General features: G+C 41.7%; 1 protein-coding gene across 1 annotated transcript; it reads right to left on the bottom strand.

The window, feature by feature from the left end:
• Positions 1 to 11,630: 11,630 nt before the first annotated feature.
• On the bottom strand, positions 11,631 to 12,605 carry LOC120914562 (olfactory receptor 6F1-like). Its single transcript, XM_040325239.1, has one exon. It carries the CDS (start codon positions 12,603 to 12,605, stop codon positions 11,631 to 11,633), a length of 975 nt encoding a protein of 324 aa, XP_040181173.1.
• Positions 12,606 to 13,443: the final 838 nt, after the last annotated feature.

Raw genomic sequence — 13,443 nt, 5'->3', positions numbered from 1 at the left:
ACTGAATACATCTGCTCATCTGCTCCACCACTGTAACCCGCTTTCTCATCTGTCTCACCAATGTACCCCCTTCACATATGTCTCACCTCTGTACCCCCTGCTCTCCTGCCCCACCAATGTAACCCCCTGCTCATTTGTCCCACCAATACACCTTCTTTCAGATAAGCTCCACTGCTCTGCCCCCTGTTTTTCTGTCCCACCACTGAACCCCCTTTTCATCTGCCCCAACACTAACCCCCTGCTCATCTGCCCTAACACTGAACCCCCCTGCTCATCTGGTCCAACACTGAACCCCCCTGCTCATCTGGCCCAACACTGAACCCTCTGCTCATCTGGCCCAACACTGAACCCCCCTGCTCATCTGACCCAACACTGAACCCCCCTGCTCATCTGGCCCAACACTGAACCCCCCTGCTCATCTTGCCCAACACTGAACTCCCCTGCTCATCTGGCCCAACACTATACCCCCCTGCTCATCTGGCCCAGCACTGTATCCCCCTACTCTTCTGCCCCACTGCTGAACCACCTTCTCATCTCTTCCACCACTGTACCTCCTTGCTCATCTGTCCCACCTATGAACTCTTCCTGCTAATTTTCCCCACCACTGTACCCTCTTCTCATCTATGATATGCGCGATATGCAGAGTAGTGAAAGGAAGGAGAGATGAGACATCTACCTTTCCTGGCACATTCATCTGGGTGATCCACCTTTCGCATACAGCCCAAGTGCTTGTGTGGGATCTATGGGATGTATGTGATGTATGTGATGTCACATACAAGCATCTGGAATGGATGCACAATGACGAGCTCAGGTCAGGGGTATTTTCTGAAAGCAGTAGGCCTGTGTGCAGGATAATAAGTCGGGCCCTCGCAGCTGAGAAAAAGTGCAGTGCTCTGCGCCACAGAAAAAGTTGGGTGTGATTTTCATTGTGCTGAATACTGGCTGTTGCTTAAAGGGACACAGATTGCAGGGGTCCAGTAGTAAGTGACACAAAGGTTCAGAAATAATTTCAACAAAGTTCCCAGAAGCTCAACAGTAATTCCACAAAACTGTCACCTGGTCTTCTCAATCACAGTGAAATCCCTTCTTTCTGAGATTGGTAGTGGCAACCAAACTAGTCATTTTCCTCCAGGTGGTGGATTGGGCTAACAGGACTGAGATTGGCTTTAGCAGTGGCCAATGACAGTCCTCCTACTCCTGGAAACAGGGACCGCCCCCCCCCCCTCCCAGCAGAACTGCACTCAATCTTTTCCCCATCACAAAAGCTGACTATCGCAGCTACAGTACAGTTAGAGAACCAAACAAGCGTGGCTTGGGGAATTCATGGAAAGAACATGGCACAACAGCAAACCTGCCAAGAGACTGCCGCACACCAAAACTCATGAGCCGGGTAAGGAGGGCACTAATCAGTGAGGCAGCACAGAGACCCAAGGTAACCCTGGAGGAGCTACAGAGTTCCACAGCAGAGACTGGAGTATCTGTACATAGGACGACAATAAGCCGTACGCTCTATAGAGTTAGGCTTTATGGCAGAGTGGCCAAAAGAAAGCCATTACTTTCAGCAAAAAACAAAACGGCACGTTTTGAGTTTGCAAAAAGGCATGGGAAAGACTCGCAAAATGTATGTAGGAAGGTGCTCTGGTCTGGTATTTTACTTTTTGGCCATCAAAGAAAATGATATGTCTGGCGCAAACCCAACACATCACATCACCCAAAGAACACCATCCCCACAGTGAAACACAGTGGTGGCAGCATAATGCTGTGGGGATGTTTTTCAGCAGTCGGACTGGGAAACTGGTCAGAGTTGAGGGAAAGATGGTTGGTGTTAAATACTTTTTTTATGTTCTTCAGCAAAACCTGTACTACTCTGTGTGTGATTTGAGGCTAGGACGGAGGTTCACCTTCCAGCAGGACAATGACCCCAAACACACTGCTAAAGCAACACTTGAGTGATTTAAGGGCAAACATGTAAATGTGTTGGAATGACCTAGACAAAGCCCAGATCTCAATCCAATAGAAAATCTGTAGTCAGACTTAAAGATTGCTGTTCACAAGCGTAAACCATCCAACTTGAAGGAGCTGGAGCAGTTTTGCAAGGAGGAATGGGCTAAAATCCCAGTGGTAAGATGTGGCAAGTTCATAGAGACATATCCAAAGTGACTTGGAGTTGTGATATCCACAATCGGTGGCTCTACAAAGTATTGACTTTAGGGGGGTGAATATGCGCATTGACTTTTTATTTTTATTATTTATTTTTTATTTTGTCCTATTTGTTGTTTGTTTCACAATAGAAAAAAATATATATCTTTAAAGTTGTGGGCATGTTTTGTAAATTAAATGATGCAAATCCTCAAACAATCCATGTTAATTCCAGGTTGTGAGGCAACAAAACACTAAAAATGCCAAGGGGGTGAATAATTTTGCAAGGCACTGTATATGGATAAAATAAGTATACTCAAAGAATGTGTATATTTGTATACATATGTTGCATTAACACATTTTCTAAACTGGCGTTACTTCACAACTACTATTGTTAAACTTTAAAGAAGAGAAAAAAGAAGAAAACATACGGTATATATGGGTACATCAATAAAGAATACATTTTTGCATGACTGAGGGGCCTGCAGAATGCAGAGGCTCCGGTTATCTATTAAACAATTGACCCATCCCCCCTTCCAAAATGACCAGACGACACATTTTATTTGGAGTCGAATGGCCATAGCAGCCTTTTATTACAAACCATTAAATACAACATTCACAAGAAAACAAGTTTAACCCTCCTAGCGGTATTCCCGAGTCTGACTCGGGGTGAGATTTTTATACCAAAAGCGGTAACCCCGAGTCAGACTCGGGCTTGCCTCGCTGCAGCAGCAAAGTTACTTACCTTGTCCCTGGATCCAGTGATGCCACCGCGCTGTGTGAGCGAGCGGGGCCTCGCTCGATTCACACAGTGTCCTCCTGTGCCGCCGATCTCCGTTCCCTGCGACGTTACGACGCACGGGAGCGGAGAACAGCGCCAAATTCAAAAACGTAAACAAACACATTACATACAGTATACTGTAATCTTATAGATTACAGTACTGTATATAAAAAATACACACACCCCTTGTTCCTAGTGGTCTGCCCAGTGTCTTGCATGTACCTTTATAAAATAAAAACTGTTCTTTCTGCCTGCAAACTGTAGATTGTCCATAGCAACCAAAAGTGTCCCTTTATGTCAAAAGTGGTTTTAGAGCAGCTAGAAAACAGCGATAATAAATTATAATCACTTGCAGAATTGTGCGATAGCGATTTGTGGGGAAATTCGTCATAAAAAAATAAAAGTAATGACAGCGACAATTCTGCAACAGAGCAAATTTCAGTGTTTTTGAGTTGATTACATTATTGAATAATTTTTATTATAATTATATTATTACTTGTTATAATTATTTATAATTATTTATTATATTATAATTTATAATTTTGTTTTAAAAAAAATGTCATACCCGGGATGCCTACTAGTCTCTTGTTTGGTCAGATTTAAATGAGTTATTCCTAAGAATTACAGGCCTACAGTATAAAACACCAAATTTCCTTGCAAATAATGGTACGCTTTCAGCACCTTTTTTCTGAAATAATCATACCGCCAGGGAGGTTAATGCATATAATACGGTCAATGGATAACAAAAAAAACAACCTCAGCTTATGCCGGGTCTAAGGTCTTTGAAGGCCTATATACTCACGATTAACCGGTTGTATCTGCCACCCAATCAAAGGCCCCCAGCCACAACTACACCGGCTCAGGGACAATTAACCACTTACGTACTACCAGATATAGCCTAATTAATACCCCGATGTTACCATCGTATTGTTAGGAAGGGAGACCCATACCTCAGATGGGCCCAACTCACAATTTTCTACAATTATTTAACCAGCACCGCCTAATACTACCACCACCCCACTAATACTCTGACTCTTCGGCAGGCCCCAGTCATGCTGGCCCTCCTCCTAGTTTCACTCAGCTCCAGGCCATATACTTTCTATGCATAGGTTATTGTTTTATAGATAAACCACAGATCCCATTTTAGATCAAATAATCCTTTGGTATTATTTATAGAATGATGGATATTTTACATCATTTTAATTTCTTTGATTCTTAATAATATTTGTGAAAAGGGTACAACTGATTTCTTCCAATTGAGAGCTATCATCCAATGTGTAGCCACACGTATTGTATGAATCAATTGCATAAGGTAGGGGTGAATTTTAGGAATGTTTTGGAAAAGTAGACAATTAAGTTAATTTGATGTCTTTACCAGTCAATGTATTAATAAGAGTAAACATTTAATTCCATGTAGGGGAGAGACTATCACAAATCCAAAAACATGTGCAGAAAGGTCCCAGGAAGGGAGCACCCTCTAAAACAATTAGAGGAGACATCTAGAAAGATTGTATTTAGATGAGGGGGTTAGGGGGTATGTAATACCACATGGTGAAAAGTTTCACAGCTGTCTCCCTTATTGTCAGATATTTAGTGCACTTACATCTACTGGTTTATCTATAGGTAACTATGCACAGCTGCACCACATTCTCAGTGCACCAGTTTTAGTAAATCTCCCCCACTGTATTTTGTTTCTAATCTAAATGGCGGTCATTGGTGCAGAACATGATAACAGGCTAAGGACACAACACAAGACAGTTGGGACAGTTGGAGAGCAGAAAGCACTACAAAATTGGCGTAAATGGTAAATACAGTATATAGAATAGACAATTTTTGACACATTTTTTATTAGGTGACTGTTGGGGAATTACAAATGATAATCTACTTACCACAATAATTGACAACAGTGCAATCTTGTTGAAGCAGAGAAAACTAGGTTCCTTTATAAATACCTGTACACTACCTCCCTCTGTAGCGTTACAGCCAACTCAAGAGCATTAAATTCCCCTAACAGAATACAATCAAACCAATTACATCAATGCCCCTATTATAAAGGAAGAAACTAATTTCAGTAGGGGAATAAATGAAAGACTAAATAGCGTATGCTCTTTTTGAAAATATCAGTGATTTAATGAGTTGTTTTCTTAAGGTTACTTTATGTATATTATAAATGCTATAAAATAACTTTTTTACGTTTTTTGAGAAAATAATGCATTGTAAAGAAAAAGAATGGGCACTTGGAAGGCTGGAATGCATATTTTTTACTTAGAGAAGTTGAATATTACGAAATGCAAAAAAAAACTTAAAAAAAATACATAAATATATAGATTTTTAAAATGTTAATTATGTAGATAACCTATATGTTTTGAGTTGTGTAACTTCACTATTGCACCCAAAAGGAAATGTACAGTATTCTCAATGTATTTTTAGAGGAACATACAAGAGATCAGCTTACTGTAAATAATCCAATCAATATCTAAGTCCATTAACACCTTGCGGTCTGTTGCCTTCACATACACTTCATTAGGACAATGTACTAGAACACTAAGGATGAACCGAACACCCCCGTTTTGGTTCACACCAGAACATGTGAACAGGCAAAATATTGGTGCGAACATGCAAACCCTATTAAAGTCTATTAAAAATAAAAAAATTCAAATTTAAAGGCTTATGTGCAAGGTATTGCCATAAAAAGTGTTTGGGGACCTGGGTCCTGTCCCAGGGGACATGTATCAATGCAAAAAATTGTTTTTCAAACAACTGTTTTTTCAGGAGCAGGGATTTTAAAGTGAAACATTAAGAATGAAATATTCCTTTAAATATCATGCTTGGGGTCCCCTTAGGCCTAGTACACACGAGAGGATCGATCCGCGGAAACGGTCCGGAGGTCCGTTTCCGCGGATAAATCCTCTGGCGGATTTTGATCTCATGGTTGTACTAACCATGAGATCAAAATCCCAGCGGAATTCCCTCCGCGGTGACGTGTCGCGCCGTCGCCGCGATGATGACGCGGCGACGTGCGCGACGCTGTAATATAAGGACTTCCACGCATGTGTCGAATCATTACGACGCATGCGAGGGATGGATTCGGACGGATTGAGTCTGTACAGACCATCGGATCAATCCGCTGGACTGGATTCCAGCAGATCGATTTCTTAGCATGTTAAGAAATTTTGATCCGCTGGAAATCCATCGCCGGGAAAAATATCCGCGGAAAAATATCCGCTGGATCGTACACACCAGGGGATCTATCCGCTGAAACCGGTCCGCGGATAAATTCCAGCGGATAGATCCTCTCGTGTGTACGGGGCCTAAGTCTGCTTCTAAAGTGCCGAATTTGTGTGATGTGTATTACAGTGCCACAGAAAAAGGAAAACATTTCATTTAAAATTGCTTGCGGCTGTAATATATTACTGGCTCCCGGCAATATACCTTATATACTCGAGTATAAGCTGAGTTTTTCAGCACATTTTTTTATGCTGAAAATCCCCCCCTGGGTGGGAGGGAAGTCCCACTTACTGCTCTCCGCCGACCCGCTTGTGTCTTTTCTCCGCCTGCAGCTGCCAGGTCCTGCAGACAAAGCCGCTCCCATCACTCCCGCCCATGCTGCAATGCTCTGCATTAGGATTGGCTGCTGGCACTGCTGATGTCCTGATGGCACCACGCGGCTACACGCCCGCTGTTTGTGTTAGATCCTTCTGCGTGTCCAGCAGCGGGCGGGAGTCAGGAGATGCAGGAGAGCTGAAGTCGGCTCCAGTACTCAGGAAAGTGCTGAAGATGTACCGTACATGTACAGTACAGTACACAGCTAATGGGGACACGCTGATGGGGGACACTCTGATGATGGGGGACACTCTAATGATGGGGGCACTCTGATGATGGGGGACACTCTGATGATGGGGACGATGGGGGACACTCTGATGATGGGGAAAAAAAGTATATATCAAGGGCGCTCCGGATATCAGGACCTAGCAAATAAAGTCTGTTTTGGAAGAGATAGACATCTTCATACACTTCAGGCTGCTCTCAGAGAGACAAGCGATCTCTAATGATAAACAGAAAAACAAACATTCATTATCATTATCAGTTAATCAAACACTGTTTAGCAGGAGGAATGGTATATGTTGATTTCCAAGACTATTACATGGCCTCTATCCTCACACAATCCAGGGAGTGGTTCCTACTCTCCCCTCCAAACACATTATGGGGACAAATAGAAGCGTCCATGGTACCAGGGGGTAAATTATCCTCCTGGCTATTCGCCTCCTTACTAGGAAAGAAATCCTTTACCCATGTGTCACTGACTATAGTTGCGACCATCAGAGTCTGGTCCCGATTCTCAAAAATCTCGTCTTCTTACCCCACTCAATCAACGCTACCCATCCCCATTGACACCCTACACCACCTCATAGAGTCATCATCTTACGCCAGCTGGAAACACAAGGGCATTACATACTTATCAGATCTAGTACATAAGGATAAAGTCAAATAGTTTTCCTCGCTCCAAACGGAACATCATCTTCCACAATCTGATAGGTTCTTATATCTGCGCACCCTACACTGCCTTGCCTCGCTCAACACTTGGTCATGGAAGATCCCCCAAATGGCCTGGATCTTCATTTAATCCCCTACAGCCCTTAGGAAAGGCATATCTTTATTTTATAACATTCTACATAAAAAAGACCCTCCTTAGCCCTACTATCCCTTGACATAGAACAGTTCCACAACCCAGCAAGACATGTCATAATACATATACTTTTGGCTGCACGCCTCAGCATCACCAGAAAGTGGAAAGACCCAGATCCCCCTATGATTGCTGATGTAGTTTGTACTGCACACGAGCACTAAACATATGAGACAACCCTGGCATTAATACAGGGAAGCAAAACAAAACATATCCAATTGTGGCAACAGTGGATTGATTGGGTAGACTCTCCTAAACTTGCTAAAATGTTCAACGTCTAACTTTGATATGGTTACTGTTTCCTTAAGTTGTTTTCAGACTATTTGCCCGAGCACAGTCTTGCTCCCTTTTAGGGATGCTCGGGTGAAATCGCTCCCCCCTCGACCTCACGTAACAAACATGGATTTATATGATCTCTATTATCAACCACTACCTTGGCTATCCACCTTGCTCATTAAACTTCTAGTTCTAGTGCATTTGCCGCTTCACTGTTTCCGCAGCACATACCAAACTGTTGTATGTATTCTTTATTCTGTGTATTGTACTGTTACGTATGTATCTTTAAAACAAAAGTACATTTACATGTATTTACAAATGTGTTTCCTCTGAATTATATCAATAGAAATCTATTGAGAAAAAAAAAGAAAGCAGAGATAAGACATCTACCTGTCCTGGAACACTCATTTGGGTGATCCACCTTTTGCATCTAGCCCACATGCTTGTACGGGATGTATGTGATGTGTGTGATGTATGTGATGTCACATACAAGCATCTGGAATGGATGCACAATGATGAGCTCAGGTCAGGGGTATTTTCTGAAAGCAGTAGGCCTGTGTGCAGGATAATAAGTTAGGCCCTTGCAGCTGAGAAAAAGTGTGACGTTCTGCGCCACAGGAAAAGTTGGGTGTGATTTTCATTGTGCTGAATACTGGCTGTTGCCTACAGAGACACACATTGCAGGGGTTCAGTAGTAAGTGACACAAAGGTTTTAGAAATAATTTCAACAAATTTCCCAGAAGCTCAACAGTAATGTCATTGGCTGAAGAAGGAACCAATTAGCAGTTCCGAAAAACACATCCCTTTCTGATGACATACTTCCTGTTTGCATTCCATGCTGGTTTTCGTCCCGCTTCCGCTGACGTAATTTCAGGGCTCCATACTCCACACTGACCCAGGCAGCGTTATTGTGTCTCCAGAGCCTGTAGTGTCCACCGGCTGTTGTTTTCTGGTTCCTACTGGAAGTATTACATACTGGAACCTTCCTGCAAACATCGGAACATCACCTGGATACACTTACTACATGCTCCTTTTCATCTTCTATTTTGTAAGTGTTTTTTAATCCTCTTGGGGATATTAGAAAGTTTCTGCACTTAGAGGCGCCTTTGTTTGTTTTTCTGATGATGGGGACACTCTGATGATGGGGGACACTCTGATAATGGGGGACATTCTGATGATGGGGACGATGGGGGACACTCTGATGATGGGGACGAGGGGGGACACTCTGATGATGGGGACGAGGGGGGACACTCTGATGATGGGGACACTCTGATGATGGGGGACACTCTGATGATGGGGACACTCTGATGATGGGGGACACTCTGATGATGGGGACGATGGGGGACACTCTGATGATGGGGACACTCTGATGATGGGGACGATGGGGGACACTCTGATGATGGGGGACACTCTGATGATGGGGGTACTCTGATGATGGGGACACTCTGATGATGGGGGGGCACTCTGATGATGGGGGCACTCTAATGGGGACACTCTGATGGGGAGACTAATGATGGGGGATTTTATTGGTATCTATTTTTATTTTTTAAATTTACTGTAGCGGGATGGGGGATGGGGGGGCGAGTGAGAACACCCCCTCTTGAACTATACCAGGCCACATGCCCTTAACATGGGGCGGATGTTGATGGGGACAAGGGCCTCATCCCCACAACCCTGGCCATTGGTTGTGGGGGCCTGTGAGTGGGGGGCTTATCGGAATTTAAGAAGGGGGCTCCCAGATCCCGACCCCCCTATGTGAATGGGTATGGGGTACATTGTACCCGTACCCATTCACCAAAAAAAGTGTCAAAAAGTAAAAACCACAAAAGACAGTTTTTGACAATTATTTTATTAAAAAAATTTAAAAAAAGTGTCTCGCTTTATACATCCATCGTCAATCACTCCGCCCAATGAACCCGAAAAATAGAAAAAAAAATAGTGCCGATTTTTCGCTGTGACAGCTGCTATAAAGGCAAGGGCGGGGCCACCTGCTGACGTAATCAGATGACACATGACGTCAGAAAGGGCGGGTCACTCGGTTACGTCACCGGGTGGCCCCGCCCTTGCCTATAGAACAGCTGTCACAGCCAAGAGACAACAGTCTACAGGACGCCTGACATAGAGTCTGAGCTTTTTTGTTTTCCTAAATAATTTGGGCCCATCAGGCGGTTGATTGATTGAAGATGGATGTATATCGCAAGACACTTTTTTCTTTTAATAAAGGAATTGTCAAAAACTGTCTTTTGTGGTTTTTAGTTTTTCACATCTTTTTGGTGAATGGGTAGGTGTACTATATACATCATACCCATTCACATGAGGGTGCGGGATCTGGGGGCCCCCTTGTTAAACCCCCACAACCACCGGGCCAGGGTTGTGGGGATGAGGCCCTTGGCTTTTTGAGGGGAAGACCCCACGCATTTAAAAAGAAAGAAAATAAAAAGATAAATTGTAAAAACTAATAAATAAAATAATACAAATTACTGACCTAAATCTCTGCCCTACTGACAACGTCCATTGCTCTACTGACGCTGTCAGTGTATATACACATGCACACACATGCATTTGTGTTTGAGCTTTGGGGTGCACACCCTAATGCAAAAGGTTGCGCATGACTATGGTGTCAGGACTACAAAAAGTACAGTTTAAAAATATTTTAAATATAAAAAATATAACACATTCATATTTTGCATTCTCATGAGCACTCTCTATTTAAAAAAAGCCATAGTCCACAGTATGGGGAATCCACATTCTGTATTCAATTATTTACAAAACACATAAATGCATTAACATTTTTTAAAAACAATTGCTCAAAAACCATTATAGTCTCCCTTAAAAACAAAAGGTGTTTGCCTATTGACATTACTTTTGCAAAGGCATTTTTTTTATTCATATAGGATGTGGGTGTCATGAGATCAATGCAAAAAATCTCATCAGTGTGTGAAAATGTGTTAAGAGCCACGTTTCTAGTTTGTAAAAATATACGTAGACTATTTTGCTTGTTACATAATCAGGCTGTTTCCTGCTTAATACATCTGGACTTTAATTGTTTGTTGCTCCTCTTTTTCTATGCAAATACACCAGTTTGTTTGGATTAAACTGAACACATTGGACCCTTTATCAGTTAATCTTTTTCTTTTTTCAGTAGTGTCAAATCAAAAATAATTTTTAAATGTTAACAATATTAAATCCAAAGGGTATTTATAAAGCAGTAAATGTGACATTCAGCAAACATTCACTGCAGAAAGATCAACCGCTGTAATTTGAAAGATGCACCTGCTGTGAATAGCTAGTAAATATCACATTCTCTGCTTTTTAAAAATGCCTCTTGTGTCTTCGCTATAGTTTGTATTTTATTATTTTTTCAATAATGTGTTTTTACAAAATGCTTCATGTTTTTTTTTTTTTTTTATTTTGTATTTATTGCATCTGCCAATTTAAAAAATTGTGAATATTACATATTAATATTTGCTGGTTACAATCAGTAGAGGAAACACTCCAGACTCTTCAGTTTTTTCACAAGTTGACAATGCTGTGCTGTGCATAGCCAGAATAATAATTGTGAATGGCCCTAGTAAACAGGAGCTCAGATTACACACACAGCTTAATTTGCATGTGCAAAAAATATGTATTTTTGTTTTATTATAAAAAGTATAGTTTGATTTGGTCTAAAACAATTTGAATCTTTATTGTAATAACATAAAACAAATGTTAAAGACATTTTAAGATACTGGTCAACAAGAATATGTTTGCTTAGGCATGATAGTCTTTCCATTTTTTGGCTGTTTTGCATACAGCTTCTTTGACCTCTTTGTTTCGCAAGGTGTAGATTATCGGGTTTAAGAGGGGGGTGATTATAGATGGAACAATAGATATTATTTTATTCAAATATAAAAAGTCTTTAGCTGTGGGTCTGACAAACATAAATATAGTGGTAGCATAAAAAATAACAACAACTAGTAGATGGGAGGCACATGTGGAAAATGTCCTACTTTTCCCAAATGAAACAGAAAAATGCAAAGTCGTCTTTATAATCCAGATATAAGACATAATAATTACCGAAAAACATCCCAATATTACAAAGCAGGAAGAAACAAAAACCATCTTTTCAACATGAGAAGTCTCAGAGCAAGACAACTTGATCAATGGGGCAAAATCACAGTAATAGTGATCAATTATATTACAGCCACAAAAAGAAAGCTTTGTGATTTCTAAAGAAGGGATGGCTACAACCACAAACCCAAATAGCCAGGAGCCCGATAACATCAGAATGCAAGTGTTGGGGCTCATAATATGTGAATAGTGTAGAGGATTGCATATAGCCAAAAAGCGGTCAAGGGCCATTACAGTCAGCAAAAAATTTTCAGTGGCACCAAAGGAAAAATGGAAAAAAAACTGGGTAAAACATCCGGCTGGAGATATTGACTCTTCATCTGCAAGCAGAGCCCATAGCAGCCTGGGGACGGTCACTGTAGGATACCAGATCTCTAGAAAAGACAGTGCACCGATGAGGAAATACATGGGCTTGTAAAGGCGCGGATCATTTCTGATTATTACAATAACAAATACATTGGCTGTTATAGATAGGATGTATATAATGAAGATAAGAACAAAGAGGTAAAATCCTGCTTCCTTTAGTAATGAAAAACCTACTAGATAAAATTCTGAAGCTTTGGTTCGATTGGAGCATTTTATTTGCAAGATGTTGATCTGCAGAAAACAATGCATGTGAAAAACTTGAATAGAATTTCAATGAATGTAGAAATATATTCATGAAGCAATTTTAAAGAAATTCTGTTGCTAGTTTTAAACACATAAATTGCCGGTTCACACAGGGGCAACCCGACTTAGAGCGCAACTTTGCAAGGCGATTTGGAGGCAACTTGAGTGCAACTTCAGCGCGACTTTGCGCAACTTACAACTTGACTTAAAGTTGCCTCCAGGACAGGTGACTGTGGCTGTGGCCTATCACCGAAAAATCAGCTCTATGGGAGAGAGGGGTTTGCCTGGGTAAACTATTTTCTTTTTCCTGTAAAGTCTCTTCAATATAGATGGAGATCCGACTTGGAGACAACTTTCATTGAAATCTATGGGTACAAGTTGGCTAGAAGTCGCCTTGAAGTAGTACAGGAACCTTTTCTGAAGTCGGAGTGACTTCAGTACATTAAGACGGCTCTCATTTTTTTATGGTATTTCTTATGTCCAGCAACTTGGGGCAACTTGAGGACTTACAAGTCGAATCCCAAGTGTGAACCAGCACAAAAGGTCTTCCTGCCAAAAAAAAGAGCTAGGCTTGCTAGAGAATCTTCAGTATCTGACACACTGAGGCCCCGTACACACGACCGAGTTTCTCGGCAGAATTCAGCCAGAAACTCGATCAGAGCTGAATTCTGCCGAGAAACCCGGCGTGTGTACACTGAGGCCGAGAAAGCCGATGAGTTCCTCGTCGAGCCAAATAGAGAACATGTTCTCTATTTCCTCGTTGTTCAATAAGGAAAGTTGGCTCGCCAAGATCCTCGGCGGCTTCACACAGAACTCGACGAGCAAAACGATGAGTTTTGCCTGT

This window comes from Rana temporaria, chromosome 9 (genome assembly GCF_905171775.1).
Source record: "Rana temporaria chromosome 9, aRanTem1.1, whole genome shotgun sequence".
In the NCBI taxonomy this organism is placed as follows: Eukaryota; Metazoa; Chordata; class Amphibia; order Anura; family Ranidae; genus Rana; species Rana temporaria.
Note: the sequence above shows the minus strand (reverse complement) of the source record. Positions and strands in the feature narration are given on the sequence as shown.